This window comes from Heliangelus exortis, chromosome 6 (genome assembly GCF_036169615.1).
Source record: "Heliangelus exortis chromosome 6, bHelExo1.hap1, whole genome shotgun sequence".
NCBI classification, from domain to species: Eukaryota; Metazoa; Chordata; class Aves; order Apodiformes; family Trochilidae; genus Heliangelus; species Heliangelus exortis.
In genome coordinates this window covers 25,986,095-26,003,032 of record NC_092427.1, presented here as the reverse complement: position 1 = coordinate 26,003,032, position 16,938 = coordinate 25,986,095, and the positions used below count along the sequence as shown (strand labels likewise).

Below are 16,938 nucleotides of genomic sequence, written 5' to 3'. Positions count from 1 at the left end.
GTATTCATTTTCACATCCTCAGTCACTGTGTGTGGCAAGCCAGCATAATTGTTTCAGTTGGAAAGAACATCAAGTGGAATCTGCCCATGAGTCAAGCACAGGGAACTAATTGAGGTTCTAAACCACAAATCTGGGAGATGGTGGGGGTAGAATACTTATACTTCTGAAAGAAAACTCAGCAATAAGAGGTCTACAATGCCTGTATAGAGACCAAGATAACTTGGTAGCATACATTCAACAGCCCCTTCCTGCATTCCAGCTGTTCACATACAAAAAGTCAATTTATGTTCTGTATGTTTTTTCTTTTGTGAAAGGGCATACACAGCTTTATTACAAAGGCATAGCTGATATCCCTTATTGCAGGACTAATGTACTCTGTCACATTCCTACACACTGAAGCACTTGGGACTGAAAATAAAGTATCTGTGAATGACAGCAATGATGCCTTGCACCTCAGACAAAGGTACTTACATGTGGCAAAGCACCTATTAAAAAAGACAGAAAACCAAAAAGTCTGATGCAGTGCCCTCTAAAAAGACTTAAGACAGTTTGAGAAACAGGCTCAGTTATTAGGAAGAACAAGGTTCTGGCAATCATCAAGCAAACTGACAGAAGGCAAAAGCACACCTGGGCCCCCATCTGAGCTTTCACATAGTTCAGAGTCCATATCAATAAAACAAAATGGATCGGAGCAGCATTTTTTACTTTGTGCTTGTATCCAATCATACATACCTACATTTTCAACTTTTTAAAAGATTAGTTTTAAAATTATGTATTACTTCTAAGACCATCAGGAAATGTACAGCATGAAAAATAATTAGACCGTTGTAAATCCATAGCAAATCAACAGACACATGTAGAAAAATAAGAATAAGGGGAATTACCCTAAAATATACAGGAATTGGTTCAGAGAAGTTTCAAAGTTTTGCAGATGAATTCTGAAAGGAAACAATGAGCAAATATGGGAAATCCTATGCAAACCACAAAAAATATCCTTTGAATGAGGACTCATCTTCTCTATTGAGCCCATACCCAGAGGCTTTTCCCTGTCCCTAGGGAAGCTAATCAACAACATATGGAATGTAATTTGGATATTTATTTCTAGATCAAGGATAAACTATTCCTTGGTTCCTTTTATCTGTTGTATTTAGAGCCTGCATCTTAAGCTTGCTAAACTGAGAATCCACTGGAAACCTTCACTATGGTGTGAATTCACTGTGAGAGAGTGGGTAGTATCTATCAACCTAAACTACAGCTGATTTTCAGGACAGTTAAGATGGTAGTCACATGGGGTTCTGGTGTATGTTTCATTTAAAGATGCTAAAATTACATGTGAAAAGTTGGAATTTGAGAACATGTATTAAATTTAACCTGAATTACATATCTTTCCAATTTATCTTTATATTTGACTCTTTGGGAAGATTTATAGGGAAGCTGAAAATATTAAGTTCTTACTCAAACTTCTTTTTATGGAAGTTGGTATGCTAGAAAATAGCCTGCTATAGCTGCAGGAAGTCCAAGCTATGGTGACACAGGGCCAGAGCTATAACTTTGTCTATCTTTACCATATTGAGTAACTGGTACCATTACTATAAGCTAGGTTTATGGTGATAATTATATTCTTCTAATATTCTGTGCAACAATGAAGTTTAACACAGATGCTTCAGCGAGCTCTTGCAAAGCAATGTATAAACTTCCAAAAGCAAAAGTCTTCACAAGCATAGTGATAGCTACTGCATGTAGCTAAGTAAGGTGTTTAGAAATATTTTAAAAGACCCAAACTCTGAGCTAGCTGGCATTTTTCTGATGATATATTCTAATTTTTTCCTTACTTGGATAGCTTCAAATGGTCATTTGGGCAGCTGGAACCTGGGGGCATATTTGCCTCATTACATACATTATTTTGTCAGCTGGAGCTGATTTTTTGTTAATATAGAGATGGACACAGAAAACCTTCAAAGACCTTACAAATGAATTTTGTTTTAAATGTAAATACCACCCTGGTACCATTAATAGCCAAGCTAGCTTGTTTCTCTTAGCATTCAACTCATTATATACCAATAATATCAGGGCTTTATTTTGCCTGTTACAAATTTTCAGTAAGCTTGAGGACAGCTCTTTCTGTCTTTCCTGACTGATTCGGGCTTAATTGGCCTCTAAGGATAGTAAGCTGCTTGAGGGTTCTTTTAGAATCTGTCTTCCTCTGCTGCTTTGCCAAATATTTTTTTTTTATTCCATCTAGCAATTTGTTTCTATCAGCTTCTTTTTCTCATTTTCCCTGCCAGAGATAAAGCTGCTACATTTTTTCTCTCATTATATTTTATAAGCATTCCCTTCGCCAGTGTTCTCAGAAGGAACTGTTTTTCACGTGGCTCCACCTTTTCTTTCAAAGTCTATTCTGATATGCCCTAAAAAAAGATTTAGTCAGAAGATTTTTTGTTATTTGTCTCCACTCCAGTCTAACTGAATCTCCATGATAGATGTGGGGGCTGGCCACGCCACTTAACCTCTTTTCAGCAAGGCCAAACTGAGTGTAAGGAAGTCAGAACATAATTGAATCTAAGATCGAGACAGCATGAAAACTAAAAAAAACCTCCAAGATAAAGAATTCAAAATTATAAAGAAAAGTTCTTTCCTTTCAACTTTCTTAAGAATCAGATAGCATTCTTGGAGGTTTTTTTTCCTTCTTTCTATCAGGGAAGACTAGGATTCTTACATGGTTTCCTTTAAACTATAATAAGAGTTTTGCTATCATTATGAATTTTATTGAATTTTTCATTCTCTTTTGCGTGGGTACCGAAGCCTCCATTTCAGCAATATATTCTTTCCAAAAGCAGTACTGAATCTATTATTTGCTTGCTGTACCTCTAATTGTGCTTTCAGGGTTTCAGAAAAAGTCCCATTCTGCAACAGGAATTAGCAGGTTTCTAAGCTAGCAGCTCCATTTTCTTTTTTTGGGTTGCCTTTGTAGCCAGTACTCTTCTCTCCCTCTATACAGCTTTATTTCTTTAACAAGTTTACAAGCCTAAAGTTTGTGGCAGTTAAAGCCATCTCTCTTTTCACAGATTATCACATTCAAATTAATGGCCATTTGGTATTGGCTGAGGTCTTGGAGAGCCAAGCTTAGCCTGAGATGGATTCTGATCTCCCTCAGATGATACTTGGGTTTTCAGTTGTGTAAACTGCAAATTTGGAACCATGACATCCTCAAATACGCTCTCGCATTCATGTCACATTCTGATGCTCAAGAGCCTTTAAAAATGGAAGAGACAACCATTCCAGAATTTTATGAACTTATGGATAACTAGAGCAGAAATTGAGGAGTCTACCAAAAGCCGGTAATTTACTGGGCAACATTTTTTATGTTTAAGAACTGAAAATTGCACAGAAAGCCTAAAAATACATACTTTGTACTTTCTGTAACAGGAAGACAGCACAGATGAAGAACTCCAGAGAGATAAAGAGATTTGCAAGGAAATAATAGGAAGGACATAGAGAAATAAAAAGTTAAGACAGAGAGATGACTGACAGAAGCAGTCTGTTTCTAACTCAAATGTGGCGGATGCTTCTTATTAAAGCAGCTGTCTCAGATTAACACCTTGAAAGAAACTCTGCATCCACTGAACATAAAGGTAGACAAGATTTCATCACAGTGTTTGAGATAAAACCAAATGACTGGATAGATGTTTAAAGCTGCCATTCGCATGCTTCCTATAGTCTTTCTTGAAATAAAAAAAAAAAAAAAAAGAAAAGAAAGAAAAGAGAGAGAGAAGAGTATGGAAATATATAATTAATAGTTTCATGCAAATATTTATGCTTACTTGGCTGAAGAGAACCAGGATAGTATGGTCTCCTAATTCAGATGCATGCTTTCCACCAGTCTTGGACCCTTTCACTACTTTCATCTTCCTTTAAAAGTACCAAATTTTTGTGCTTCCGGAATTACGAATCTAAGACGACAAGCAATAATATCTCTTTGCGTTAATAAGTTTACCTATACAAGAGATGAGGATACAATATTTCTTTTAGAAACAGTGAAGCCCCACATTACCTGATAATCAGCATATACTGTACCTGTAACGCAGTCTGGTTTTCAAGTCTTGGCTTTGCAGGACCACGTTTCACTTGTCTGCTATGCAAAAATCTTCTGCACATACTGAACTGACAGATCACAAACTTCACTGACAAACACAGAGTCTAAAAAAGAAAATACTAGAAAACTTTTGGCTTCTTTACCAGTTATTGCTTCTTCAAGTGTCCCTTAGATTAAGCAAAGGCTAAAGTATATTCAGAGAGAAATATTACTTTAAATTGCGGGGATCATTAATATCTACTAAACAGTGACCTTGAAACATTGCATCTTGAACGCACATATCAGTCTTTAAACTTTTAGGTTGCAAAGTATTTATATTTGATTTGTGTAGTGTGTATGTGTGTGTGTGTGTTCTTGTTTTGTTGTGTTTTTTTTAACCTTAATAACTTTTTTTTTTTTTTTTTTAAATAATTGTGTTGTCATCAACAATTGTTTATGTGCTCTGGTCCTGACATCTGCAATCTTCTTATAGTATCTGATATTGAATTTCATACTCTAGAAACAGTTCTGAAAAGTCATGAACATCGGGAGAAAATTTATAGCCCTCACTCAAAATAAGTATTTCACATAACTCATCTTTTGTAGCATAGCAGAGCTTTACTGTGAAAATGCTCAGTTTTGTCAAAGAAGTAGATGTGAGCCTTACAAAACAAAAGCATTAGCCCATTTGTAAGCAATAAATAATTTATTCATTTATATATTTAATTATTTTTTAATAAAAGAATCAGGGTTTGTTTTCTGATTGTATAGGCTTCCTTGTATGAAATTATATAGATGGGATAATAAAATCTTGCACAGATTTTAAAACCTATGTGATAAGTGGACAAGAAACATTCACAAATAGCTCTTTCACTTAACATTCACAGGCGTAAAGACCCCTCACAGTGACATCAGGACACAGTCAGCTCTTTACCCGGTTTTCACGTGTCCAACCTTCCAGAGCAGGGCCGTCTGTTTTTTCACCCTGTCAAATAAGAAGGATCATTTCTACCCCAAAGCTTTCTGCCCCCCACAAATAAACAGACAGGAAACATCTGTTGCTCTTGCTTGAAGGGGTAGGACGAGCAAAGGGGCTTCTAAATAATTCGGAGAGCTGCAGAAGAGGCATGTGTTAAGTGAGGCTGAAAACGAAATCAGTGAAAGGATTAACGCTGGGAGGTGACAAATTTGTCTCCTTCACTCTACTGCTGAAGTTGGAGCTTATCCACAATTGCTCTGTATGCCCATTCAGTGGTGTTTGGTACCTTACACATATGGAGAGGAAAAACTGTAACATATGTTGGATCCTCCAATCCTCTAGCATTTGAAATATTTCTCCTAGCTATTCCTTCCTCTGAGGACTGTTAATATTTCCAGAGAAGCTAGAAAAATCACCACTCCAAATCTCAGATGAGCAAAGACATAATTCGGCATACAAAAAAGCTAATTCACAAGTGGAAATTGAACTATTTTAATTCTTCAGATATATGCTGACTGGGAGGTAATTTTATTCATTTTTTTAAGGAAATCTAAGAGGAGGCACAAGTGACATTAATTATTGATATAATTTTTAAAGGTGTGCTATTTACAGAAAGGACTTGAATAGCTCCTTTGGAAGCATGTCAAGCTGCTAAATATTTATTTATTTAGGACACATTACATTTAGTTAAAAAAAAATCTGCAAACATACATGAAAAAATTATTACTAAATCTTGTTATCTCAGATGGCAGCTTTGGCACAAAAAACCTGTCAGAATTACGGATTTAATCCCGGAGCACAGGGCCCTGTTTATGACACTCCCTCACAGCCCCAGTCACCCTCCTGGCTTCTCACTGGCGTGGCAGCACGCTGACCGAGTTTCACTTAAAAACAAAGCCCAGCACTGACCAAACATTGCTTAAAATGAAGCCAAACACCACATACCCAACTGGATCCACACCCACCCTGCTCACCCCTCCCAAACTCAGCCCCACAGCCCAGTGCTGGCACGGTACCAGCGAGGGGGAGGCCTGGGGGTCCCCTGCTGCAAGCAGGATGCAGGCCAGCCCTTTGGACTGGGCTCCAAAATAAATAATGTTGCTTGAATCGTGCTTGGTGTGTGTGTGTGTGTGTGTGTGTGTGTGTGTGTGTGTGTGTGTGTGTGTGCATGCAGAGAGTGGAGCTGAGGCTGGGGGAGCTCAGGGCTATGGAGGGGCTGTCAGTCTCCCCCCTGGCATGAGTGTCCCTGTGGTGCCTGGGCCTACGCCGCCATCACGAGCCTACTGGCAGCCTCCTTACACAGCGAGAGAGAGGCACACACTGGCTCTCACCACAGCAGACAAGCAAAATAACCTGTTTTCAAACAGCAAATAAAGCCAACATGCAAAAGGACCAGCCTCATCCTTTCATACCTAATTTCCAACCCATTTCCTTGTACTTAAAATTAACAGAATTCGGCCACAACACCACTCAAGCAGCAGTTCACAGTGCAATCTTTAATGCACATCTGTTTCTCTCCATCATAAATAACCTTTAACAGCACATATTGTCAGATACAAGCTTTGAGCAGCCCTTCAGCAATAATACCTATCCATGGCAAAGCTCATCCTAGTATGTGCTCTCTTGCTGGGTTTATGGTATCTGGAGACCCAGCAGGAGAACTACAACAGGAAAGAGTTGCACAAAGCAGTGAAAAACCAAAGGGCAGCAAGGATTGCCATGAAAGCATAATGAAAGGTGGAAAGCTTTATGCAGCACTCAGATTTTCCTTTCTAGCCCTCTTTCCTCACTTTATCACATCTCATCTGATCCATCTACAGTTCCCCTGAATGGCTCCAATCACACCTGTCTGGAACATGGACCCCAGAAAGTTTTGTGAGGGACACACAAGAGATTAGGACCCATATCAACTCTTAGTCATGTGTCACCACATCCTTCTGCAGCCCTGCTCTAAGTCACTTGTCCAACCCACCTGTTCCTACCTTTTTCCATTTTGTTCCTGTGTTCACAAAGCTTCCTAGCAGCCCGTAAGCTGTGCCTCAAGAGCGCTCTTCTAGTAGCAGCGTGTTCAGTGTCTGGTACTAACAAGCTGCTTGCTACCATCTCACTTCCTTCAGCTCCTCTTACACGCTTACCCATGCTGCTCTTGAAAAACACAGATAAGTGCTGCCATACAGCCCTGTACCTGCTCCAACCACACTTGGACATTAAGTATGTCTTTATGCAAAGCTGCAGCAGAGGTTTCAACAGGGATCCAAGGCTTACATAGTCAGGTAACAGATACGTAGTCCTGTGCCAGATCAGCTTGTCCTCAACATCTTGCAGCCAAGCTAACAATACAAGACATGGCTTCTTGCCTTTCAAGAGCCATCATTTTAAACAATAAACCTTCCAGCCATACCCTTTGAAGTAAGAGAACCAGACTCCAGTACCAGGGAGAAGAATGGATCACAGAACAAAAATGTAAGAAAAGTGTCTAGAACTCACAGTTACCAGAAGAAACAGGATTTTGTTGTGTTTACCTACATTTGCTATGTACTGCTAATAACTCATGCAGTGGTCTAAACAGAGAGGATAGACATGAGGAAACAATTTAGAGAGTAAATATAGATCATTCCCATCAGAAGCATTATGAATAGAAGAATCATCACCACAGGGTGAACACATGAATAGAATTCCAGTGATTTTCCCTGCAAACTTCTGTTACAGTGCCATTTCTTAAGAGCAGCAATGGTTGTCTGCAACATAGAGGAGCAAACTGCTATTCCCCTAAGCATTTGTCTGTCCAATCAAAACACAACCTGGTAGAGGAAAGTTAGGAAGCATCTGTGATGAAGCAGCCATTTGTGGATTTTGTGCATAAATTATGAATAAAATTCTGTGAATACCTTTCATAGAATAGTAAGTTCTGTAGGAGCAGAAGGCAGAAATTAAGAATTGTGGGTAGTTGGGTGGCCCAGCATGTGTGAAAATCAGGGACTCCTTTATATAACATGATTTCAGAGATATTTTTTTGTATGCCTGGAACCCAGATTGATTATCTCTCTAATGATTCCCTTCTTCTCATGGGCCAGGAGGTCCTTACTTGAAAGTAACAGTTTTAAGCTTTCAGAGGGAACAGGAGAGCTGTGCACAAACAACATACAGTTGTGAGTCTTGATTTGGACCTTTTCCTGGTGGTGTTCATCTCATGTTGAACTAAAAATCCATGCAATTGGGCTTTTTGACTAAAGAGAAAGAACAGCAGGGGAGGGAAGGTAATCTCCTTGCAGATATTTTTCAAAGCATTCTTCTGCCAACTCAGCAATGGTAGGACTTGAGAATGCCTACCAACTTGTACAGGCAGGGGCTTGGTCAACGTCAAGATGCAAAAGTGAGCTCTGGTGTTACACAAAGACTCTGGTTTGAGTTAGAAATGGCTTTTCATACTTTCAAGATTAAAGAAGGAAACATATGTAGAACCCATTGTATTAAATGCTTTATGATACCTTAGAGTACAGACCAACCAGATGCATATCACCAGTACCCCACTTCTGTAGAAAATGCGTATGATTCATGCCTAGTAGAAGGCCTAAGGGTAGCACAGGATCTTACCCTGCTGGTGATCAGAGAAGAGCTGTGTATTACTACTTAACAGATTTTTTTTTTCTTAATTTCAAAATATGCAAACCTTAACAATTCTTTGTGAGGGGAATTTTAGATCCCAGTGGCCACCAAACTCTGGGATTTACTATACACAATTTGTAGCTAGATGTGGCTGTCAGACAGCAGAAATTTACCTAACTAAAGGGAAAGACAGGTTTTTCACTATCAGCAACATTTCTGGCTTCTGCGTGAAAATAATCTTCAAACAGCATATTACCTTCCCACATACACATATACAGGAAAATGTACATAGAACTTACACACAACACAGTACAGCATGTATTGTGCACCTAAAAATTAAATTATGTCCACATTTCATAGTTATTTTCCAAGCACAAAGGCTGAGACTGTGCAAAAAAAGATGTGTAGCACATTCTAAGGAAAGGGACAACAAATCTTTCAAGTTTTTGGATTGATTACTAACTTTTTTTTTTTTTTTATTTCCTCTGGTTTCTTGGGCATCTCAGGAATAAGGAAGGATCAGCATATGTGGACAAGAAAGGTGGAAGGCTCCCAGACCACTGTTTCACTGGCAGGAAGAGGCGTGGTCACAGGGTCTCATAGTAAGTTACTGATCCCATTTGGTGCAACACTTGTGAATGGATAAAACACCTACACATCTGACCAAGATTCTAGCAAACACCCTACGGACATGGATTATAGGAAAGATACACCAGAATACACTGAAGTAGTAATGAACAGCAATTCTGGAGCGTCAAATGGAGGTGGTCTTTTTATAGAAAATATCTGCCAGGTAAGATCTGAATCAGCCATGTGAGCACTGCTCAACAGTGCACACTCTGCACTTCTGGTGATAATAGTGACAGTAAAAAGATGGAGGAAAACCAGCCATCTGCTCACTTGTTTTTTACTTAAAGGAACTAAGAACTACTTGACAGGTGACTATTAGCTCCACTCCCTCATTCCCTGGCATCCAGAAGAACTTGTTACAGGACATATCAGAGCTTTTCTGAAGTCATGGGGAACTTACCTAGTGGGGAAGACTTACCATACTGCTTCCAGCTTTTAAACCTCAGCCTCAAACCAAAGCCTGGTATTTCTTGTTCAGACGAGTTGAAAGAAGAACTCTGTGGAATCCCTTTCCAAAGTGAAATCTGAATCTTCAAATCAGAAATCCTGCTCCTCACAAGCGTTTCAGTGATCATATCATTCTCAGTCATATTGTCTCTTGGCCTGGTAAGTAGCAATGATTAAAACCTCTTGTTCTCTGCACGAATCGGTAGCTGTTTTTAACTTGCAAGGATCAAATCATTAGTTCATTCAGGAATGAGCCCGAGAATACTCAGATTATAGCAAGTGTCTGTACAGGCCTTATACTTAGAGCAAGTAAGGACGCTGTTGAAACTGATAACTCAGGCCACTGTCAAGTTCATGCTCTCTTGCAGAACCAGTTCTAAGGTCTTCTTAATTAGTGACCACATCAGACTGAGCGAGATACAAATCATCCAAGGATTTAAAGGCTACTGTACCATGAAACTTGCGAGTGAAGAATCCTAACATGAAAAGAAGTATTTTAAATGCTACAAATTGTACTGATATGAAGCAAGAAGCACACCAAGATGCATCAGGAATCCACGAAGAACTGATAGAAAAACTCAGAAAGCCTTCTACAGAGTTCACAATTTTGTCTTGGTATCATTTGAGTTGCTGGAGTGACCAGGAAAGCAAGCCATGAGGTAGCATCAGTCCTTGACATACCAAAGATCTTATACTTGGGCTTGTTAACCTTTGCCCTGGAGGTGAGCAGAAATCTTTAAACAAATCACTATCACACAACATGTGAATACATGCAGCAGCATTCTCAAATAACATGAACACAAAGGCTGTGAGACATTAGTCAGACGGCCCTTAGACTGCAGGCTTTCCATCAAACTTTTTCCTACACATTTCAGATACTTTCTTCCAAAACTTCTACATCTGATGCTTCATAACAACAAAACATCAATTTCAAAAATCGTGCCTCCTAAACAGTAATTAAAGTAACCACTTGATGAAATAAGCATTAAGGTTCTGAGAAATAAAGCAATCTTATCTTCAGCAATGAGGGCATCAAAACAATTGACAGCAAAACACCTTCATCCACAGATGCACATCAGTAAAATTCTTATGCCATGAAACTTCTGTACTGTAAAGCAGTTTCATTAAGCAGGTGACCTTCCTCTTAAAGTAATGACCCAGTATAGCTACAGAATGTCTGGAGAGATGAGAAACAGAATGTATTTCAAATGCAAGTAACTTACACATACGTGCTCTGTGAAAGAGAACAGCTTCTGGAAACCATGCCCATTCACCTGTCTAAAGGAAGTGAATTCTGAGCATGTTAAAATTGCACAGAATGGTGCAAGTCTAAACAGAACTGCATTCTCTCCTAAGCTGCTGCTCTTGTGCCTTCCCAATCAATTTCACTCTTGTTAAACAGAAGACTACATTGACAGCAAATGAACTTCCTTTTCTCTGTACCTGTCAATTCCTATTATTCTAAATTTCAAGATTTTCTTTTTTTTCCCCCATTAACCTGCAAATGCAGAAAATCTTCCCTTCATGACTTTTCCAAAATTTCTCTTTTGTAGACTGAACGCTACCTGGTTTATGGTAAATTAACCTTGCCTGTCTTCTGGCCTTTGGATACTTCAGGACTTTAGACTTCATGAATCCAAGCTTTTCACTTCATCATTGCATCACACCCAACAATTGCTCCCTTTAATCTCACAGGTCTCAGCAGTCTTTCTTATTCCATCTAAAACTATCATTTCACCCTTCCAGTAATATTTTCTAATGTTTTCCCCATTGTACTTATTGTACTTGCTTTAAGCAAAAGGTCATTATCTCTTTTCAGCCATAGTTCTCTATCAAGACTCCCTGTATTGTCAGGGGACTTCAATGCAACTTTATTTTCATAGTCTGTAGGATACATTTCCTGTGTTTCCTTCCAGCTCTGCTCAGCCTAAGGTAAAAAAAATTACCACTACATCAACACAGTATATGATACATGGATGTCTGTAAAAATACAGAAGTTTGGGGTTTTTTTCCTGAAAATGAGGATGTGGTACATCAGCATCATCTCCTTGCACATAAGGAAAGAAAATACCATTTCTATGTCCTGCCATCTAGTGCAAAATAGTATCTCAGGCTATCAAGATATATTATGAAATTACACCTTGTTAGTTAACAAGAAGTACAGTAAACTCAAGTCAAAAGAAAAAAAAAAATAGTGTTTTATTAACTACCACACTGTTATAATACACTTTAAACGTACAATAAGGTAGCCTTTAAATTTGAGGTGGTTTTAAGAATAACAAATGAACAGATTTCCAAATGTTTGTAAATAGGTGAACTGCAGTAATTATTGTTGTACATTTTTGAAAATGGTATAGCACTTACAGACTGGCTATATAACTTCATTTTGTACATTTTTCTATAATTGAAAATATAAACAGTAATTAAAAAATAAAAAGAAAATTCAGCATAATAAAAAACATATACGTTTATCAGTTAAATGTACTGGATACATACAATTTTTAAGGGAAGAAGCAAAAAAGGAAAGATGGCTGATATTTAAATGCAGATTGACTAACCAAAAACTAAACAACAAACAAATAAAAACCTCATAAAACCCCTAGTTCACTATGACTATATCCATATGTTTGGGAGTACTGTCAATGTGGAAGTGATTTTTCTGTTGTATTTGCATATGTTATATTTTACTCGTAATTTACAAGATGGCTTTTAAGGCCCTGGCAGACAGATGATTTTTGGAAAAAGATTTGATAAAAATGACTGCTGAGACGCAATACACCTTATTTTTGGTCCTCCAATGTTCAAAAGAAGGGATATACTTCACTATAACATTTGCCTTACCACCCAAATGCCTCAACCTATACATACTTTTTTTTTAACATTTTAAGCTTTTTAAACATTGGTTATATTGCCCACCTTGGTTATTGAAAGAATATTAACAAGACATCATTTTGGCAAATTAAATCTTAAACATGGCTTTTCAATAGGATTTAAAAGGTGACTATCCCTAGAGCTCCATGTTAAAATGTAGTTTTCAAAATCTTACAAGAGTAATGCTTAAAATATTGTACATAGTTAACCTAATTAAAATAATTAGCTTCAAAATGACAAGTTGATGAGCTAAGTAAAGCCTACACTATGTAACATTTGCTTGGAAACTTGATTTGTCAGTTATGCATAATAAAAATTCCAGTCATCAAGAAAATTACAAAATTTCTTTTATCATAACATGATTTCTTTTCACCCATCAACTTCTTTTATCTTACAATAGATAAATACCAACATGTTCTCATTTTTTTTACACTAAACCACACAGGATTGATGCATTTGGTTAGACTACCATTTCCATCGTTAAATTCTTTTTTTTTTTTTTTTTTTTTTTTAATATAACTTGGTAAAATTTCATCTCTTCTAGATTCCAAAAGTACCTACAAAACCCATGCAATTTTACCATTTTAATATACTATGGAATATCATACAAAGTAAGGCATTTCAGTGTCATGTATAACCAAGTTACTGTCAATCCAAAAATTTTTGCACATCAATAAAAAGATATCTAAGAACTTAGGAACAATATTCTTCTCACTACTGTATAAAAATAACCACAATTAATAGGTATCTTGTGTAATATTTACTCCATTGTCTCGTTTCCCGAAACTGTGACAAGCTGTAAAGGTATTTCAGTGTTGGTAAGAATATCCTGATTGCTGGTGCCAGATGTATTAACAGTTCCTATTCCTGAAACAGAACCTTGTTGAATATTTGCAAGGATAAGTGTTGTTCCTCCTGCAGTAATCAAAGTATCATCAGGTGTTGCTTCTACTGATGCCAGCACTGTACTGCTGGAGTGAATACCTTTTTTATTCTGATGTGTTTTAATGTGTTTGGCAAGATGGTCACTTCTCATAAAGCGTTTTGAACATTCTGGACAGACAAATTTCTTCTCACCTGTCATGGAAGAGAACAAAAAATGTTTTCAAGAACATTAAAAATATCACATGTACACCAAAACCTAAATATCTCACAGCCTTTAAGAGTCAGAATTCTAACAACATCTACACTGAAGAAAAAAAGCAATCTGACATTATAAACTTGTATGTTAAAGGATTTGCATAGATGCCTAGAAATTTAACAGACAAGTTTTTCACGTTGGATTTATTTTTCTGTGTCTCACTGAGTTTAGAGAGAACTTACAGGCAAGCTAAAGAATACGGCCATCTCATATCCTTAGGCTGCCAAGTTTCACTGCAATTATTACCAACAAATAACTTTTAAGAGGAGAACAAAACCATTTGAACGATGGACAGCAATAAAATTTGAGACTGACAGACAAGATCATAGGGTAATTCATGGTTGAAGTGACTTCTGGAGGTCTCTAGTCTGATGTGTCTACTAAGCAAGGTCAGCTAGGAGATAAGACCTGGTTACTCAGGAATTTATCCACTTTGGTCTTGAAAACCTTGATGGATGGATGGAGTTTTAATTCATACTAGGTCTGAACCAATCTTGATTCAACTTATGTCTGTTTTTTCTCATCCTCCCACCAATGCACCACCATGAAAAGTCTATTTTCCTTCTTAATGGTGGCCTTGCAGGTACCAGAAGGTTGCTATTAATCTCCCCCTGCCTTTACTCTATTTCTATTTGTTACTGGGCAGAATAAGCCCAGTTCCTACAGCCTCTCTCCCTATCCAGCTTCCTGATCACCTTGGTCACACTTTAGTGAACATAATCCTGTTGAGGGCTAAAAACTAGATGCCATATTTTAGATACAGTCTAACCAGTGCTGAGAAGAAGAGGAGGGATAATCACTTCTCGAGAACTGGTGTCTGTTTTTGTTGATATAGCCCTGGTCATCTTTGCTGCTGACTCTTGCTCATGTTCTTGTTGTTCATCAGCTCCCAGGTACTTTTCTGTAAAGCTGACTCCCAGCTAGTCGGTGCCTATAGCCTGTGCTGCTGCAAGGGTTCATTCCATCTCAGGCACAGTACTTTGCATTTATCCTTGCTGGATTTCAAAAGATTCCTGCCAGCCCATTCCTTCAGCCCGAGTCTTTCTGAATATCTGCCTTGCCCTCAAATACATTGACCAGTCAGCCCAGTTTGGTGTCATATGCAAAACAAGAGTGCACTCTAGGTGGGTGATAACATCAAAACAGGTCAAAGGATAGACCCCTGCAATGTTCTACTTTTCATTGGTACGCAGGTACACCAGGAGCCATGGACCAGACCTGAGCTGGATCATTCAACTGGCCTCTTTTGTTCAAACCCATCTGGCTGCCCATTCAGACAGACTGTAACATCCCAGCTTGGGTTGAAGCATCCAACATGTCTAGCAGAAGGACACCAGTAGGCACAAAACCTGAAATATTTTTCATTAGCATTGCAAAGACAGTTATCTAAGCAATATAAATGCCAGTAAGAACATAAAAGATTTAACTGTTCCCACTGGGTTTTTCAAATAGTCTAATTTTGAAAGGTAAGCACCCTGTAGTTTGAACATTCTAGAACATAATGATGGGTTCAGTTGGTAGGAATATAGGTAATACAGACAATACAGTTGAAACAAGCTGCTCCTTGAAAAGGTGGAAGTTCTAGATTTATTTTTTTTTATTAGCCAACAGGAGAAATGTGAACCTTGAGTCCCACATGAGTTGTCTGACTATGAAACAAAAAGATGTAGAATGATGCAACATCATATGCCATATGTTCTTCCTTGACTTTGTGAATTACATCTAATCTGTTGGATATCTAGCCCTCTATTTTTATTTTTCTTTTTACAATGGGAAAACACTATTAAAGTTTTAAGCTGGAACAACAGTTCTAATCTGGTTCAAACAAATGAAATTCATTGTTGAACCTGAATCACAGGATTCAGATTAAGCCATATTAAATATTAGCTTAAATGTCAGTTCTGAATCAAAAAAGGTAGCTGTTTTTCCTCCCCTGGCCTACTAAAGAAAGTAAAGCGTACACACAGCTCTAAGTACCAGCTGATCTAGTTAAAATCGACTAAACAGAAAGATCTGTTCTCCTCTTAAAAGCTATTTATCCAAGCCCTCTCCACTACACTCCTTTAGTTAAATGCACCAGAATCAAAGACTGAAAACCTGTGTGCGTTCTTCGGTGCCGCTGAAGCTCATCACTGCGAGTGAACCTCTTGCCACAGAACATCCAAGTACAAACAAATGGGCGCTCTCCAGAATGCCAGCGGAGATGAGCTCTCAGATGTGAAGTCTTCCCATACACTTTGCCACACCCTGGTATGTGACAAATGTGTTGCTTCTTTTTTCCCAAGTTGGAGCCTCTGTTAAAAAAACAGAACAGAAGTTATTCATCCTAATGCACTGCTCCTCAGCTCTGGCTATAGGTTTAAGTGGGATTACCTATGCCAACAAATGTCCAAGCAAACCTGAGCAGCTTCCTATTTTTGTTTAAAATACGAAGTCCAGTACACTCTGTGAGAAGCTACAACTAAATTCTATAATGCTATACCCATTTGGCAACAAACTATAAATTCAACAGCATGTGAAATTCGTATGATAGAAATATACATGTATATGAAGTTGGAAACAATCACTACAGCAGTTTGTACTACTTTGATGTTGAAGTGCCTGTACTTTAAATTTCTCCCAGTTTCAGTTTTTACCAAAGGCAGTTTTGGCAAAGAAAAACATAAATGACTGCAGTTGCCAAAAAGGAAACTAAAGATTTTGGCAACTGGAAAGAGAACAGATGGGATTGTTGGCATCTTAGGGAAACCTTAGAAGCAGTTTGGGGTTGGAGGACAAGCATACTAACCTGAATATTTCCACTAAAAGGAGTGGCAGTGAAACAGCTGACCTTACTGACATTTAAATTAATTCCATGATATTTCAGGGAAAAAAATAATCCATCAAACTGAACACATAATTCTCAGATAGTATAATCCAGACTACTGAGCTTGATGCCTACTTTAAGTTGCTGCCTCACTGAAACAGAAGGTAACTGATTCAGGGGAAGTGCCTAACTCAAAAGCCCAACTTTTTTTTTTTTTTTTTTTTTTTTTTTCTTTCTTTTTTCTTTTTTTTTTCCCCCCCTTTTTTTATAAATAAGATCACCAGAGAGAGGTAAAAGTGTCTGAAGACCCAGAGACAGAGATCAATCTGGCCAGTGCAAGGCATCATGATTGATTTCAGCCAATTTAAGTGTTTGCTGCTGCTGAA

The 16,938-nt window shown here is 38.0% G+C and overlaps 1 protein-coding gene across 2 annotated transcripts in view; it reads right to left on the bottom strand.

The window, feature by feature from the left end:
• Positions 1-11,911: 11,911 nt before the first annotated feature.
• Positions 11,912-16,938, bottom strand: part of SP3 (Sp3 transcription factor) — a 42,748-nt gene continuing 37,721 nt past the window's right edge. For both annotated transcript variants that reach the window (XM_071747318.1, XM_071747320.1), the window contains 2 exons: positions 15,844-16,040; positions 11,912-13,682 (listed from right to left, as the gene is read on the bottom strand). In XM_071747318.1, the coding sequence (XP_071603419.1) occupies positions 13,366-13,682; positions 15,844-16,040 (514 nt within the window). In that variant the 3' untranslated portion in view covers positions 11,912-13,365. The remainder of the gene's footprint in view (positions 13,683-15,843; positions 16,041-16,938) is intronic.